At 43.9% G+C, this 18,469-nt stretch overlaps 1 protein-coding gene across 1 annotated transcript in view; it reads right to left on the bottom strand.

Annotated features, from left to right (window-relative positions):
* The window catches only part of LOC115076959 (E3 ubiquitin-protein ligase listerin-like), a 53,501-nt gene continuing 35,032 nt past the window's right edge, over window positions 1-18,469 (bottom strand). Inside the window, exons 3-4 of the mRNA XM_029579012.1 lie at window positions 2,102-2,200; window positions 1-153 (exon numbers count right to left, since the gene is read on the bottom strand). Coding sequence (XP_029434872.1) covers window positions 28-153; window positions 2,102-2,200 — 225 coding nt within the window. The 3' untranslated portion in view covers window positions 1-27. The remainder of the gene's footprint in view (window positions 154-2,101; window positions 2,201-18,469) is intronic.

Raw genomic sequence — 18,469 nt, 5'->3', positions numbered from 1 at the left:
GCTGCAGATGCTGCAGGAGAGTATGTATCACACTGCGCTATTAGCCAGTATCCCATGAGGTTTTTTAAATAAGGGGCCAAGTTTTTCTTCACTTTCACAATAAGCTGCTGAAAAGCTAGCTGCGTTGCCTCCCGAACACGGGCGGTCATTGTCCTGTAAAACAAGCCACAATGCTTCTTCAGCCAAAGTGCTGTACCTCATTGTTCTCTTTTAGCTATTATAGCCTCTCTCACTGCAACCTTTTAACCATGTGACAGTCGTTTAGCCATTGTTCCACCTTTTCTAATGTGTGCAATACATCTGGTCTGGGCTTCTAAGATGGCATTTTAAAAAATGTCCATGCCTAACGTAAATTCTTAACCTTTACAATGGCTTCTTTCAGTTTTTTCCTAATCGTTTACTCATTTTATCAGTCATCCTTCTGAAAGTTTGATGCTATTGCAATAGATTTCTTTAGTTTCAATGAAAGAATGTCCCTACTAGCCACAGACAATACACAACACTTTGACGGAAAGTGATTGGAATGTGTCAGTTATATAACGTATTTTACTTAAAATAATTATTGCCAGCTTTGACGGCATAAGAACAAGAGAGTTTGGAATCTGACATTTCTATTAATTAGATAACCAAATATAGAGAAGGAGCAAAGCTGCACTCCACAATTAATATACACAATCCCAAAGGAGTGCAAGAGTACTATAGGTCCAAGAGTTGTATCATCAAAATGTTTATTTAAACGTTCAAACGGAACCACTCCTTATTTTTTAATCCATGCATCAATTAATGACTGCTTCAGGGTCCCCCGACACGGACCCCGTGTTTCACCCGAAGGCTGCGTCGGGAGGGACAGTCGATAATTTTTTTTAAACAATAGCTAAAAGAGAACAGAACATCAGTATTAGAAACAGGACCAATTTAAGGGTACAACATGTATTTGTTGACGCCGGGACACAATTTTCTACCAGTTGTCATTCACGAGGAGTAATCTATGTAATCCTGTGTCCCTGCTCTAAATTATATGTGGGCAAAACTACGAGACAGATACGTACTCGCATTATCGAGCACCGGTCTAATATTCGCACTGGCCGCGAAACAGCTCCTCTTGTTTCCCATTGGCAAACAGCAGGGCACTCTGAAGATGATCTAAAGTTTTTGATAATTGATCAGCTTCATCCCCCGGTTCGGGGAGGTAACTTCTCTGACATGCTTATCCGTAGAGAACAAAAATGGGATATTTATGCTTAATAGTCTACATCCCGCAGGACTGAACAATGAGATCGAGTGGCAGTATTTTCTATAAATAATATTCTCCATAAGGATCTTTCCATATACAATACTAACTGATTTTCCAAAATTAAATTCATTTGTTTCCTTTCTGTATTCATTCATTTTGGATTAGCTCACATCAGCGCAGGTTGTCCTTTCCTGATTGGTCAGCCGATACGTGCTTTTGATTGGTGGCTTAAAACCCTCGCCAAAAAGTGTTCTTTAAAAAACGCTGTGTTTTGACTAACCCGCCCCGCCCTCCTTACCGCTCTAGCGTGAGAACTCCTCAGCTTGTTTTTAAGGTATGTGTCCCCGGCGTCAACAAATACATGCTGTACCCTTCAATTGGTCCTGTTTCTAATACTGATGTTCTGTTCTCTTTTAGCTATTGTTTAAAAAAAATTATCGACTGTCCCTCCCGACGCAGCCTTCGGGGCGAAAACCCGGGGTCCGTGTCGGGGGACCCTGAAGCAGTCATTAATTGATGCATGGATTAAAAATAAGGAGTGGTTCCGTTTTGAACGTTTAAAATAAACATTTTGATGATACAACTCTTGGACCTATAGTACTTTATTAATTAGATAAGAGAACATACAACCTCTTAATTCATATGTCTCTTGTTTGCCAACATTATGAAGCATAATTAGAAGGAACCTGCAAATGTCCAAGGCAAAAGCAGAGCCTTCTATTGCTGATAAATCTTTAAAGGCTAAGTACACGTATGCAAACCACTACTGCTATTTTATTCAGCATGCAGACATATCAAAAGAGTTTATTCTAATTACTTTTCTCCTCTCAAACTTAATACTTATAAATGTAAGTTAATAATACTTACAAGTGATATTTTACAGTAATTTCTGGGCCAGTAGGGAAGAATACCTTTAACATTCTCCATCTCTCTTTCCTTACACATAGCTCCAAACTCCTGCATAGCCTAACACAAAGTTTTAAAGAACAAGAAAAAATCTGATTTGTAGGGAAATTGATGATTTTATATTTGCATTCATGCATATGTATCAGGGCATCAACGGCACAAATTTTGATTCTGGGCTCACAGCTGACAAAAGAGAAACTGGTTCCCTCCAGTCAAGGGATATTCCATGACTTTAGAGATGTGTTTGTTTTAATTTAGGGCATTTGCATGACCATCAGCTTTACCCACTGGAAAATTAACCAAAATCCTAACACACATGAAAATTGAATATATTAATGCATTTAGGGTACATTGCCCATGTTAGCACTAACACCTATTAGCACATAGGATCTTATATACATTACAATTGGCTAAACAAGAACTGGCTTTTCTGGATCAACTATGTTTGAGCAGTAGAGCATAGATGACAAAGTTAAAGTATGAGGCTTTTTTCAGGGCTTGCATGCTGTCATCCTTAATTTTGAGTAATAAAAGGGATATTCCAGGTTGATGTACCCTTTTAACAATGATCGAGTTTTACAAACCCTTTATCTATTATTACTGTGCAGCAATTCTTAGTGTGTAATTACTTGATTTTTAAAAAAACATTAAGAAAACCAGTGAGTGGTAAAACAATGAACAATCACTATTATAGTTGATCCCAACCAGCTTCCAGCCATGTGCATCTACTTTTTTTGTCTTCCAACATACTTGGCTGTGTCTAAGAGATGGCTAAGACCTACACAGCTTTAAGTTGCCATGCACTAGCTTTCTTAAAACATTCATTTTATCTGATATTAAAGTTGTTACTGGACAACTGAGAAATTATTACTTACCTGATAATTTCTTTTTCTTTAGGACACTCAGATTAATCCAGAACAAGGGGGTTATGCATATCTATCAGCAGATGGAGACTGAGCAAACTGACATCACAGTATATATACCCCTGCAGTGACATCAGCCTGCCATTATTTTCTTCAAAAGCAACCGTGGACAGACTAGTAAAACTTAATTAAACAGATAACCATTTCAATACTCAGCCAACAGGCAACACTAAGCTCAGACAAGAATGTAACACTAGTTTAGAGACTGGACCAACACTTACCAGTAATCCCCATAATACAACCATTCGGCAGCCGAGGGAGGAAAGCTGGATTCATCTGACTGTCCTAAAGAAAGGAAATTAGCAGGTAAGTAGTAATGTTAAGATTACTTACCTGGTAATCTCCTTTTCCTTAGTGTATGCAGATGGACTCAAAACAAATGGGTATAGTGTGCTCGTGCTAGCAGTTGGAGACGGATCTGATGTCAGCACGGGTACATATACCCCCACAGGAAGTAAAGCAATTCAGTAATCTTCCTTGCAAAGCTGTTATAGCTATATGTGTACTGACCAATCGATTATCAGCAGGATTACCTTGACAAATTGATGGTAGCTGGAGACCGCCAGTGTTCTCAACCGGAAGGCATCGACACCCGGCAGGGTGGAAGCCCTATTATAAGCAAAACATGGCTTACCGTGAGTCAGTGAATCCCCATGTATACCGGCCAGCCGGGCGGGATGCTGAGTCCATCTGCATACACTAAGGAAAAGGAGATTACCAGGTAAGTAATCTTAACATTTCCTAGCGTGTAGCAGATGGACTCAAAACAAATGGGATGTACAAAAGCTACTCCCCGGACTGGGCGGGAGGCTGTCCGAGGACCGTGCAGGATCAACCCTCGCAAATGCTGTGCCCTCCCTGGCCTGAACGTCCAGACGGTAGAATCTGAGAGAAGGTATGGAGGGAAGACCACGTCGCCGCTTTACATATCTCTACAGGCAACACGCAGTCTTAGCTTCTGCCCAAGAGGCTGATTGTGCTCTGGTAGAATGAGCCTTGACCTGTAGAGGTGGTGGTTTTCCTGCCTCTACGTAGGCTGCCTGATAACTTCTTTAATCCAGTGGGCGATGGTCGGCCGTGAGGCCGCTTCCCCTTGCTTCTTCCCGCTGTGCAGGACGAACAGGTGGTCCGTCTTTCGTACTGCTTCTGACATTTCCAGGTATCTGGACAGCAGTCTGCCGATGTCGAGATGATTGTAGTATTCGGACCTTCTTCCGATTTCTTCAAACCTTCCGTGGTAGGCAAGGATATGGTTTGGTTTGAGGTGAAAGTGAGAGACCACTTTGGGTAAAAGGAAAGGAACTGTACGAAGACGGATGGCCTCTGGAGTAATTCGGAGAAATGGATCACGACAGGATAGTGCTTGTAGCTCTGAGATGCAGCGTTGCTGAACACACAGCCGCAAGAACACACCATCTTCAAGGTCAATAACACGGGAAGAGAGACAGGCCTCAAAGGGGCCTGAAGGCTGATCCCGCTAGAAAGTCCAACACTAGGTTTGAGGTTCCACAAGGGCACTGTCCACTTCAGTGGCGGAGACGAATGTGTTTTGACTCCTTTCAGGAAACGTGAAACGTCTGGGTGCTTGGCAATGGTAGTGCCATCACTCCTGGGACCGTAGCAAGACAGTGCTGCCACCTGAACCTTGATGGAGCTGAGGGACAAACCCTTCTGAAGTCCATCTTGTAGGAAGTCCAAAATGATAGGAATCTTTGCGGTACGCGAATTGGTGCTGTGAGAGTCGCACCAGGCTTCAAAAATTCTCCAGATCCTGATATATGTTACTGATTGTGGAGAACTTGCGTGCTCGGAGGAGTGTATCTATCACCCGGCTTCAGAGTATCCTCTTTTCTCAGTCTAGCCCTCTCAATGGCCAGACCGTAAGAGAGAATTGAGCTGGATCCTCGTGGAGAATGGGGCCTTGCCGTAGCAGGTCCCGGTAATGGAGGCAGAGGTAGAGGATTCCCTGCCAGTAGTCTTCTCATGTCTGCGTACCAGGGTCTTCTTCGCCAGTCCCGGGGCCACTAGAAGAACTAGACCTCTGTGTGCTGAATCCTGTGAACAATGGCGCCCAACAGGCGCCATGGAGTAAATGGCGTATAGCAGGATCCCATGAGGCCACGGCTGTACCAGGGCATCGATCCCCTGTGCTCGAGGATCCCGCCTGCGCTGAAATATCTGGGAACTTGAGCATTGGACCTGTCTGCTAATAGGTCCATGGCTGGCGTCCCCCAGTGATCCACAATTATCTGAAAGGCTGTGGGTGACAGCCGCCATTCTCCCGGGTTTAGGCTTTCTCTGCTGAGGAAGTCTGCTGCAGTGTCGTCCTTCCCGGCGATGTGTACGGCTGAGTTGTCCTGAAGATTGGCTTCTGCCCAAATCATCAGGGGAGTTATTTCTAGGGACACTTGTTGGCTTCTGGTTCCGCCCTGTCGGTTGACGTATGCCCACCGTGGTGGCGTTGTCTGACATCACTCCTGACCGCTCTGTTGTGAAGTCTGTGGGCAAATCGCAGGCACGCTAGCCTGACTGCCCGTGCCTCTAGTCGGTTGATATTCCACCTTGATTCTCTCTGGTCCACCGCCCTTGGGCGGTGAGCTCCTCGCAGTGTGCTCCCCACCCGTTCAGGGCTGGCTCTGTGGTGAGCAGGATCCAGGTTGGGGAGGACATTCGTAACCCCCGGCTCATGTGGCCGGGCTGTAAACCACCAGCGTAGTTGATTCCGCACTCTGGCTGGTAGAGTCAGGTGTATGGTGTGTAGTCCTGTGATCGTGGACTCCATCGAGAATAGAAGGGCGCATTGCAATGGTCTCATATGAAGCCCGCGCCCATAGGCACCACCTCCAGAGGTGAGGCCATGAGGCCGAGGACTTGTACATAATCCCAAGCTGTGGGCCGGACTGGCGCTCAGCAGGACCTGCAGATGATTCCGGAGTTTTGACTGTCTCTTGGCGGTCTTGGGTGTCGAATTGGACCCCTAGGTATTCCAGCAACTGGGATGGCTGTAGGGAACTCTTCTTTATGTTGACTACCCATCCTAGGCTTTCCAGAAGAACTATAACTCTGTTGGTTGCCCTGTGACTCTCCTCCGGTGACTTTGCCCTGATCAGCCAATCGTCCCAGGTAGGGATGGATGAGAATTCCTTCCTTCCTGAGTGCCGCTGCCACTACTACTATTACCTTGGTATCCACATTCTATAATTTATATTTTTTCATTTTATATTTTGTTATTTTTAAGAGGACAAGACACATCGTTTTGCGTAGCGTAGGTGGTGACAGCTTTATAACAACACCGGCCTGACCCGACACGATCCGTATTTCGTGGGCTTCTTCAGGGGTAAGACATTGTTTGCGGTGTGTTTCTGAACTCTGTCCCGTAGCATTACGCTATAGCATGATCTCAGCTTTACTCAATTCGAGTTCTAATATCACCCCAGCTATCGCATCTTTACCCAGACCTACATTCGGCTTGGGAAGAACCAGACTTAGTGAATCAGAGGAAGATCATTCTCCTTGAGCCTCCAGCGCTTGCACAAGTTAGCGGGCACTCCAGGCTGAAATGCCCAAATAAGACAGGCAGTGCAAAGGGAAAGGCGCTTAGGCTTCTTAGGTATGGGTGCCATTAGGTCGACAGTATGCTAAGCAGTGACTGAAGACGTGTATCTAGCTGGTTTTTTTTGGAAGGGGGGGGTTATTTTAAGGTGTCCAATACTTAGGCATTCCATCCTGGGCGCCGCAAAAAACATAAGTGCACAACAAAATACCCAACCTGTGTGCACAGGTAAGCGGGATGGCCACTATGGTGCCACTTAACTTGGACACACAACTAAGTCCTGACTAGACATCCAAAAACTGGACACCCAAGCCGAACAGACAATCCTGAAGAGGGCAACCTAACACATAGACAAAGCACGCAAAATCTGTTGACGCCCACCATGCAGCGTTTAGGGAAAAGGCCTTAGAGTGAGGCCTAGCCATGGAGGCTGCGCAAACCCGATAGGCTATCCACATCCCTTAACCCCCTTAACAAACTCCTCGAACAGCGCGCCAAGCACAGAGACCACTGGAAGAGGAAGCCCTATATACCAAAACTCTCCTCTGTTTCTCTCTCTCTTACCTGAGCTCAGGCTTACCTGGCAGAGTACAGAGATGGTCTCCAGTTGCAGGGGGAGACGGGATACGCCGTCAACACGGCACTTGCTGCCTTTTAGCTGTTAAACAGCTAAGACCACGCCAGCTGAAAAATCAGCTACTGGACCAAGGCACTCATCTGAGGGACCACAGAAATCACCTCAGGAATTCTCAACTGGGGGAGGGACCATTTGCTATCACCACAGGAGAGCGGGCAAATTAAGAACATAAGAAATTGCCATGTTGGGTTAGACCAAGGGTCCATCAAGCCCAGCATCCTGTTTCCAACAGAGGCCAAACCAGGCCACAAGAACCTGGCAATTCTCCAAACACTAAGAAGATCCCATGCTACTGATGCAATTAATAGCAGTGGCTATTCCCTAAGTAAACTTGATTAATAGCGGTTAATGGACTTCTCCTCCAAGAACTTATCCAAACCTTTTTTGAACCCAACTACACTAACTGCACTAACCACATCCTCTGGCAACAAATTCCAGAGCTTAATTGTGCATCGAGTGAAAAAGAATTTTCTCCAATTAGTCTTAAATGTGCTATTTGCTAACTTCATGGAATGCACCCTAGTCCTTCTATTATCCGAAAGTGTAAATAACTGAGTCACATCTACTCGTTCAAGACCTCTCATGATCTAAAAGACCTCTAACATATGCCCTTTCAGCCGTCTCGTCTCCAAGCTGAACAGCCCTAACCTCTTCAGCCTTTCCTCATAGGGGAGCTGTTCCATCCCCTTTATCATTTTGATTTTGAGCCCCGAGTTTTGCTATAATTACACGATGTTGGGTTCCATATTAGGTGCTACAACCCAAGAAAGAGATCTAGGTGTCATAGTGGATAACACATTGAAATCGTCGGTTCAGTGTGCTGCGGCAGTCAAAAAAGCAAACAGAATGTTGGGAATTATTAGAAAAGGAATGATGAATAAAACGGAAAATGTCATAATGCCTCTGTATCGCTCCATGGTGAGACCGCACCTTGAATACTGTGTACAATTCTGGTCCGCCGCATCTCAAAAAGATATAATGCGATGGAGAATGTACAGAGAAGGCTAACCAAAATGATAAGGGGAATGGAACAACTCCCCTATGAGGAAAGACTAAAGAGGTTAGGACTTTTCAGCTTGGAGAAGAGACGACTGAGGGGGGATATGATAGAGGTGTTTAAAATCATGAGAGGTCTAGAACGGGTAGATGTGAATCGGTTATTTACTCTTTCGGATAGTAGAAGGGACTAGGGGAACACTCCATGAAGTTAGCATGGGGCACATTTAAAACTAATCGGAGAAAGTTCTTTTTACTCAACGCACAATTAAACTCTGGAATTTGTTGCCAGAGAATGTGGTTCGTGCAAGTTAGTATAGCTGTGTTTAAAAAAAGGATTGGATAAGTTCTTGGAGGAGAAGTCCATTACCTGCTATTAAGTTCACTTAGAGAATAGCCACTGCCGTTAGCAATGGTTACATGGAATAGACTTAGTTTTTGGGTACTTGCCAGGTTCTTATGGCCTGGATTGGCCACTGTTGGAAACAGGATGCTGGGCTTGATGGACCCTTGGTCCTGACCAGTATGGCATTTTTCTTATGTTCTTAATGTTCTTATTGCCCTTTTTGTACCTTTTGAATCCAACACAAACAGGCACGCTGCATCATGCTCGCACAGGGCCGCCACAGGAAGGCTCAACGATGAAACCTCAAACAGTCCTTAAACTGAAGCTCCAACTTGCGATCCCTGAACATCCTTCAAAGCGGTGGCCCTGCCAGCGAGATGGTAGTCTTCTTAGTGACCACCGATACCACCACATCCACCTTAGCTGTCTTAAGACACCCCAAATGTTCTTCGAGCACCGGATGCAGCTTTGCCATAGCCCGGCCGACTTTCAGGCCTGCCTCCGGAGAGACCCATTCCCGGTTAATGAGCTTCTGGATTTTCTTCGGGATAGGAAAGGCCGCTGGGTGGACCCGGAGACTGTTCAAGACCTGGGTTGAAACCCTCACTATCGGACTCCTCCTGGGTTAACTTCAATCCCCAACTCCTCGGGGATAAGGGTCTCGCAATTCCTCCTTTTTAAAAAACGACAAATCACGCAATTGGCTCGCCCCCTTCCGACCCTGTCTCCACCAGAAGCTGTTCGCACCACCGGTATTTCAATCCGGCAACAGAGTCTCATCCAGGTCAACAGCGGCATCCCCCATGTGGAGAGAGAACCTCCTCCCCTTGTGAGTACATTCCCAGATGTCCAAATCTCCATAGGCCACGGTTGCAATGTGAGCCCCGAGATTTGTCACTAAGTCTGGGGCGCACCAACCACCTTCCTGGGGTTCATGTTTTGCTGACTTTCTGGCCAAAAAGGCCTTATGCATCAGGAGTATGAAACTCAGGTGAGAACCACCCTGCCTCGTCTGCTGCCACTGGAATCAAGACTCTGTATCCCGTGTGTCTCCTTAAACAGGCCTCGCACGCCGCGAGAGAAAGCAGAGGAGGTTCATCCTGGGACTCCTTCCTGGAAGTCGAAGTGGAGACAGCAGGAGACCTTGCCCCTGGTTCCAGCCCCCGACAGCTGCCAAAAGCGTGGCCTTCTTGGGCTTAAGCCCTTTGACAGAAGACCCATCTCCCTCCAAGGCAAAGGAAGTGCACAAGGAGAGGTAATCTAAGTATGCGAGCCAAATGCCACAGGCCTTGCAGTCCTCTACAAGTGGTTTGTCTGCCATTATCCCCGATCGTAGAGAGATCCCAAGGGACCCCAGGCAGGGAAACAATGCTGCTGCAGTGATCGCGCGGGAATAAGAGCCGCTGCACAAAAATGGCGTTCGCCAAAATATATCTGCACCGCAGAGCATAGAAAACATAGAATGGCGGCAGAAGAAGACCAAAACGGGCCCATCCAGTCTGCCCAGCAAGTTTCACACTTTTTTTTTTCTCATGAGCTATCTGTTACTCTTGGCTCTTAGTAACCTTTTGGTTCTGTTTCCCTTCCACCCCCCACCATTAATGTAGAGAGCAGTGCTGGAACTGCATCTAAGTGAAATATCTAGCTTAATTAGTTAGGGGTAGTAAGCGCCGCAATAAGCAAGGTACACCCATGCTTATTGTTTACCCAGACTAGTTAATTCAGTACTTGTTTGTTGTTGTCTGAATATAGATCGGCTTTCTTCTTCATTCCCCCTGCCATTGAAGCAGAGAGCTATGCTGGATATGGCGTGAAGTATCAGTCTTTTCTCCCCTACCGTTGAAAGCAGAGAGCTATGCTGGATATGTATTGAAAGTGAAGTATCAGGCTTATTTGGTTTGGGTTAGTAACCGCCGTAACAAGCAAGCTACTCCCCGCATTTTGTGAATGCAAATCCTTTTTTCCGCATTTCCTCTTGCCGTTGAAGCTTAAAGCAATGTTGGAGTCGCATTAACCCGTGTGTATGTTTATTGAATAAGGGTATTATCTCCAGGTAGTAGCCGTCATTCCCGCGAGCCACCCACTCTTCTTCACGTCCACTAGACTTTATGGATCCACAGTGTTTATCCCACGCCCCTTTGAAGTCCTTCAAATGTTCTGGTCTTCACCATTTCCTCCTCCAGAAGGGCATTCCAGGCATCCACCACCCTCTCCCGTGAAGAAATACTTCCTGACATTGATTCTGAGTCTTCCTTCCTCATGGAGCTTCAAAGCATGACCCCTGGTTCAGCTGATTTTTTTTCCGAAGGAAAGGTTTTGTTCGTTGTCTTGGATCATTAAACCTTTCAAGTATCTGAAAGTCCTGTATCATATCACCCTCTGCTCCTCCTTTCCTCCAGGGTGTACATATTTAAAATTCTTCAATCGCTCCTCACAAGTCATTTGAATGAAGGACCATCCACCTTTTGGTCGCCCTTCTCTGGGACCGCCTCCATCTTGTCCTCTGTCTCTTTGGAGATACGGTCTCCAGAACTGAAACACAGTACTCCAGGTGAGACCCTCACCAAGGACCTGTAAAAGGGGATAATTACCTCCCTTTTCTTACTCTATATTCCTCTCTCTATGCAGCCCAGCATTCTTCTTGGCTTAGCTTTCGCCTTGTCACATTGTTTCGCCGACTTCAGATAAGAACATAAAACATAAGAACATAAGAAAAATGCCATACTGGGTCCATCAAGCCCAGCATCCTGTTTCCAAAAGTGGCCAATCCAGGCCATAAGAACCTGGTAAGTACCCAAAAAACTAAGTCTAGTCCATGTTACCATTGTTAATGGCAGTGGCTATTCTCTAAGTGAACTTAAATAGCAGGTATAGACTTCTCTCCAAGAACTTATCCAATACTTTTTTAAACACAGCTATACTAACTGCACTAACCACATCCTCTGGCAACAAATTCCAGAGTTTAATTGTGCGCTGAGAAAAAAAAGAAACTTTCTCTGATTAGTTTTTAAACGTGCCACATGCTAACTTCATGGAGTGCCCCCTAGTCTTTCTACTATCCGAAAGAGTAAATAACCGATTCACATCTACCCGTTCTAGACCTCTCATGATTTTAAACATCTCTAGTATATCCCCCCTCAGTCGTTTCTTCTCCAAGCTGAAAAAGTCCTAACCTCTTTAGTCTTTCCTTGTAGGGGAGCTGTTCCATTCCACTTATCATTTTGGTAGCTCTTCTCTGTACCTTCTCCATCGCAATTATATCTTTTTTGAGATGCGGCGACCAGAATTGTACATAGTATTCAAGGTGCGGTCTCACCATGGAGCGATACAGAGGCATTATGACATTTTCCGTTTTATTCACCATTCCCTTTCTAATAATTTCCAACATTGTTTGCTTTTTTGACTGCCGCAGCACACTGAACAGACGATTTCAATGTGTTATCCACTATGACACCTAAATCTCTTTCTTGGGTTTGTAGCACCTAATATGGAACCCAACATTGTGTAATTATAGCATGGGTTATTTTTCCCTATATGCATCACCTTGCACTTATCCACATTAAATTTCATCTGCCATTTGGATGCCCAATTTTTCCAGTCTCACAAGGTCTTCCTGCAATTTATCACAATCTGCTTGTGATTTAACTACTCTGAACAATTTGTGTCATCTGCAAATTTGATTATCTCACTCGTCGTATTTCTTTCCAGATCATTTATAAATATATTGAAAAGTAAGGGCCCCCAATGCAGATCCCTGAGGCACTCCCACTGTCCACTCCCTGCCACTGAGAAAATTGTCCATTTAATCCTACTCTCTGTTTCCTGTCTTTTAGCCAGTTTTGCAATCCACGAAAGGACATCGCCACTTATCCATGACTTTTAACTTTTCCTAGAAGCCTCTCATGAGGAACTTTGTCAAACGCCTTCTGAAAATCCAAGTATACTATATCTACCGGTTCACCTTTATCCACATGTTTATTAACTCCTTCAAAAAAGTGAAGCAGATTTGTGAGGCAAGACTTGCCCTGGGTAAAACCATGCTGACTTTGTTCCATTAAACCATGTCTTTCTATATGTTCTGTGATTTTGATGTTTAGAACACTTTCCACTATTTTTCCTGGCACTGAAGTCAGGCTAACCGGTCTGTAGTTTCCCGGATCGTCCCTGGAGCCCTTTTTAAATATTGGGGTTACATTTGCTATCCTCCAGTCTTCAGGTACAATGGATGATTTTAATGATAGGTTACAAATTTTTACTAATAGGTCTGAAATTTTCATTTTTTAGTTCCTTCAGAACTCTGGGGTGTATACCATCCGGTTCCAGGTGATTTACTACTCTTCAGTTTGTCAATCAGGCCTACCACATCTTCTAGGTTCACCGTGATTTGATTCAGTCCATCTGAATCATTACCCATGAAAACCTTCTCCATTACAGGTACCATCCCCTACATCCTCTTCAGTAAACACCGAAGCAAAGAAATCATTTAATTTTTCTGTGATGGCCTTATCTTCTCTAAGTGCCCCTTTAACCCCTCGATCATCTAACGGTCCAACTGACTCCCTCACAGGCTTTCTTCTTCGGATATATTTTAAAAGGTTTTTACTGTGAGTTTTTTGCCTCTACAGCCAACTTCTTTTCAAAATCTCTCTTAGCCTATTTTATCAATGTCTTACATTTAACTTGCCAACGTTTATGCTTTATCCTATTTTCTTCTGTTGGATCCTTCTTCCAATTTTTGAATGAAGATCTTTTGGCTAAAACAGCTTCTTTCACCTCCCCTTTTAACCATGCCAGTAATCGTTTTGCCTTCTTTCCACCTTTCTTAATGTGTGGAATTAATCTAGACTGTGCTTCTAGAATGGTATTTTTTTTAACAATGACCACGCCTCTTGGACATTTTTTACTTCTGTAGCTGCTCCTTTCAGTTTTTTTCTAACAATTTTTCTCAGTTTATCAAAGTTTCCCTTTTAAAAGTTTAGCAACAAGAGCCTTGGATTTGCACACTGGTTCCTCTTCCAGTCATTAAATCAAATTTGATCATATTAAGATCACTATTGCCAAGCGGCCCCACCACCGTTACCCTCTCTCACCAAGTCCTGTGCTCCACTGAGAATTAGATCTAAAATTGCTCCCTCTCTCGTCGGTTCCTGAACCAATTGCTCCATAAAGCTATCATTTATTCCATCCAGGAACGTTATCTCTCTAGCGTGACCCGATGATACATTTACCCAGTCAATATTGGGGTAATTGAAGTCTGGTGCAGGACAAATCTCTCTTCCACTGAGAATTTCAAACAGTTCTGGCTTTGTCCACTTTCAGTTTCTCCAGCTCTTCCCATACATTTTCTACTGTAAAAAAGAGTTACATCTACTCCACTCCCCTCCAGTTTCTTGTTAACTAGCGACAGTCCTTCTCCAGGGTCCTCTTTTAGTGAACACAGAACTGAAGTATTCGTTTAATATTTCTGCCATTTCTTCGTCACTCTCCACACATTGATCCTTTCCACCTTTCAATTTCACTATACCACTTTGAACTTTTCTTTCACTGATGTATCTGAAATTGTTTTGTCACCTCTCTTTACCTCCTTGGCAATCCTCTCTTCCGCTTGACTTTTTGCCGTCTTGATTAATTGTCTTCGTCTCCCTCAGTTCTACAGATATTCTTCTTTGTGCTCCTCTCTTTGGGATATTTTTATATTTCTTGAACGCTGTTCTTTTAGCCTGTATTTTGTCAGCCACCCTCCTTTGAGAACCAAATAGGTTCATTTTTCTTTTGCTTTTCTTTACTTTTCTAACATATAGATTAGTTGCCTTGGTAATTGCTCCTTTTAGATTGGTCCACTATTGATCCAACATCTCTCTCATTCTCCCAGCCTTTTAGTTCTTCCTCCAGGTACTTCCCCATTTCATCAAAGTCCCGTGTTTTTGAACTGCAAAACCGGGGTCTTTTTGCTTCTTTTCCGTATCCTTTTCGTGATATTAAACCATACCGTTTGATGATCACTGATGCTGAGGTGGGCGCCCACTTGGACATCAGAGACATTATCTCCATTAGTAAGCACTAAGTCGAGTATAGCTCCTTCTCTCATGGGTTCCATTACAATTTGTTTGAACAAAGTTACTTGCAGGGCATCCACTATTTCTCTACTATTATTAGATTCTGCAGATGGGATTCTCCAGTCTACATCTGGCATATTAAAGGCTCCAACGATCACCACTTCTCCCTTCTTTCCTATCTTTTGGATGTCTTCAACCAGATCTCTGTCCAGCTCTTCCTTTTGATTTGGAGGCCTGTAAACCACTCCAATAAAAATGGATGGAGCAGACACGCGGGAAAACAGCCAACAGCAGAGAAACGGCCCTCGCACTGAAAAAGCTCAACACCGGTCAAGCAAACACGTGCAGGAAATCACCTAACCCCACCGGGAAGGGAAGCCCTGCAGCCCTGTCACAAATGCTGCCTGCTCCCCCTCCAAAAACACCCCTGTACCTGTAGGGTGCCGGGTTCAGCACTGCCGAGCAGACTGATTCACCCATCAGTGCCGCTGAGCTCACAAAATAAAAGGGACAGCCACTTTTTTTTTTTTAACTTCTTAAAATTCAGAACAAAAAGGAAAAAAAATGGAGACATTACTTACCTGATAATTTCATTTTCCTTAGTTTAGACTGTTTGTATTTTTAAATAGTCAGTAAGGTAGCTAGTAAGCAGTAGGTAGTGTGTTTATTTTTAAAAATCTGCAGAACTGAGTGTTCTGCAGACTTTTAAAGAACTGAGTGTTTGTATTGAAAAAAAAAAACCCAAAAGTAGCCAGAAGCTAGAAATAAGCTAGGAGCAGTGTATACCTAAGTAAAAAAGTTGAATAGTTCAGCTCAGTTACTCACCTTGGAAAGGTGTTGAGGTAGTGTAATTGGGTTTGAATAGGGACCAACATTTGTTAATCAAGAGAGCAGTGAGTCACTCTGGCTGACTAACTGAAGTTAGACTGTTTGGAGGAAGAAGGTCTCATGATAGGAAAGCACAAACCAGGTGCAGCAAGAAAGGATCCTGTAGCAAGGACCTGCTCTCCATGTGATGCATTGTCCTTTCACACTGAGGATATCTCCCCAAGGCCTACTGCCCAGGAGGGAAGTGTTAAGTCGGCCGTCATAGTTGGTGATTCGATTATTAGGAATGTAGATAGCTGGGTGGCTGGTGGGCGTGAGGATCGCCTGGTAACATGCCTACCTGGTGCGAAGGTGGCGGACCTCACGCATCACCTAGATAGGATTTTAGACACTGCTGGGGAGGAGCCAGCTGTCGTGGTACATGTGGGCACCAACGACATAAGAAAATGTGGGAGGGAGGTTCTGGAAGCCAAATTTAGGCTCTTAGGTAGAAAGCTTAAATCCAGAACCTCCAGAGTAGCATTCTCTGAAATGCTCCCTGTTTCACGCGCAGGTCACCAGAGGCAGGCAGAGCTCCGGAGTCTCAATGCGTGGATGAGACGATGGTGCAAGGAAGAGGGATTCAGTTTTGTTAGGAACTGGGGAATCTTTTGGGGAAGGGGGAGTCTCTTCCGAAGGGATGGGCTCCACCTTAACCAGGGTGGAACCAGACTGCTGGCGCTAACCTTTAAAAAGGAGATAGAGCAGCTTTTAAACTAGAACAAAGGGGAAAGCCGACAGTCGCTCAGCAGCGCATGGTTCGGAGAGAGGTATCTTCAAAGGAAACTATTGATGCATTAGAATTAGGGCATCCCGACAGTGAGGTTCCAATAATTAGAAAAATAGTCCAAGTGCCTGTAACTAAAAACTTACCTGAGCTAAAAAATTCTAACATATCCCTATCAATTAAAAAGCAGAATGAAAATACAAACAAAAAACAAACTGAAATCTTTGTATGCTAATGCCAGAAGTCTAAGAAGTAAGATGGGAGAATTAGAATGTATAGTAGTGAATGATGACATAAGACTTAATTGGCATCTCAGAGACATGGTGGAAAGAGGATAACCAATGGGACAGTGCAATACCGGGGTACAAATTATATCGCAATGACAGAGAGCAGCACTTGGGAGGAGGTGTGGCGCTTTATGTCCGGGATGGCATAGAGTCCAACAGGATAAACATCCTGCATGAGACTAAATACAAAATTGAATCTTTATGGGTAGAAATCCCTTGTGTGTTGGGGAAGACTATATTGATAGGGGTATACTACCGTCCACCTGGTTAAGATGGTGAGACGGACAGTGAAATGCTAAGAGAAATTAGGGAAGCTAACCAAATTGGTAGTGCAGTAATAATGGGAGACTTCAATTATCCCAATGAGGCAAAAACTCAACAGTAAAAACTTTTTTAAATATATCCGAAGCAGAAAGCCTGTGAGGGAGTCAGTTGGACCGTTAGATGATCGAGGGGTTAAAGGGGCACTTAGAGAAGATAAGGCCATCGCAGAAACATTAAATGATTTCTTTGCTTTGGTGTTTACTGAAGAGGATGTTGAGGAGGTACCCGTAATGGAGAAGGTTTTCATGGGTAATGATTCAGGTGGACTGAATCAAATCACAGTGAACCTAGAAGATGTGGTAGGCCTGATTGACAAACTGAAGAGTAGTAAATTACCTGGACCGGATGGTATACACCCCAGAGTTCTGAAGGAACTAAAAAATGAAATTTCAGACCTATTAATAAAAATTTGTAACCTATCATTAAAATCATCCATTGTACCTGAAGACCGGAGGATAGCAAATGTAACCCCAATATTTAAAAAGGGCTCCAGGGGCGATCCGGGAAACTACAAACCGGTTAGCCTGACTTCAGTGCCAGGAAAAATAATGGAAAGTGTTCTAAACATCAAAATCACAGAACATATAGAAAGACATGGTTTAATGGAACAAAGTCAGCATGGCTTTAGCCAGGGCAAGTCTTGCCTCACAAATCTGCTTCACTTTTTTGAAGGAGTTAATAAACACGTGGATAAAGGTGAACCAGTAGATATAGTATACTTGGATTTTCAGAAGGCGTTTGACAAAGTTCCTCATGAGAGACTTCTAGGAAAAGTAAAAAGTCATGGGATAGGTGGCGATGTCCTTTCGTGGATTGCAAACTGGCTAAAAGACAGGAAACAGAGAGTAGGATTAAATGGACAATTTTCTCAGTGGAAGGGAGTGGACAGTGGAGTGCCTCAGGGATCTGTATTGGGACCCTTACTTTTCAATATATTTATAAATGATCTGGAAAGAAATACGACGAGCGAGATAATCAAATTTGCAGATGACACAAAATTGTTCAGATTAGTTAAATCACAAGCAGATTGTGATAAATTGCAGGAAGACCTTGTGAGACTGGAAAATTGGGCATCCAAATGGCAGATGAAATTTAATGTGGATAAGTGCAAGGTGATGCATATAGGGAAAAATAACCCATGCTATAATTACACAATGTTGGGTTCCATATTAGGTGCTACAACCCAAGAAAGATCTAGGCGTCATAGTGGATAACACATTGAAATCGTCGGTTCAGTGTGCTGTGGCAGTCAAAAAAGCAAACAGAATGTTGGAAATTATTAGAAAGAATGGTGAATAAAACGGAAAATGTCATAATGCCTCTGATCGCTCTATGGTGAGACCGCACCTTGAATACTTTGTACAATTCTGGTCGCCGCATCTCAAAAAAGATATAATTGCGATGGAGAAAGTACAGAGAAGGGCTACCAAAATGATAAGGGGAATGGAACAGCTCCCCTATAAGGAAAGACTAAAGAGGTTAGGCTTTTCAGCTTGGAGAAGAGACGGCTGAGGGGGGATAAGTTCTTGGAGGAGAAGTCCATTACCTGCTATTAAGTTCATTTAGAGAATAGCCACGGCCATTAGCAATGGTAACATGGAATAGACTTAGTT

The sequence above is a fragment of the Rhinatrema bivittatum genome, chromosome 15 (genome assembly GCF_901001135.1).
Source record: "Rhinatrema bivittatum chromosome 15, aRhiBiv1.1, whole genome shotgun sequence".
In the NCBI taxonomy this organism is placed as follows: Eukaryota; Metazoa; Chordata; class Amphibia; order Gymnophiona; family Rhinatrematidae; genus Rhinatrema; species Rhinatrema bivittatum.
Note: the sequence above shows the minus strand (reverse complement) of the source record. Positions and strands in the feature narration are given on the sequence as shown.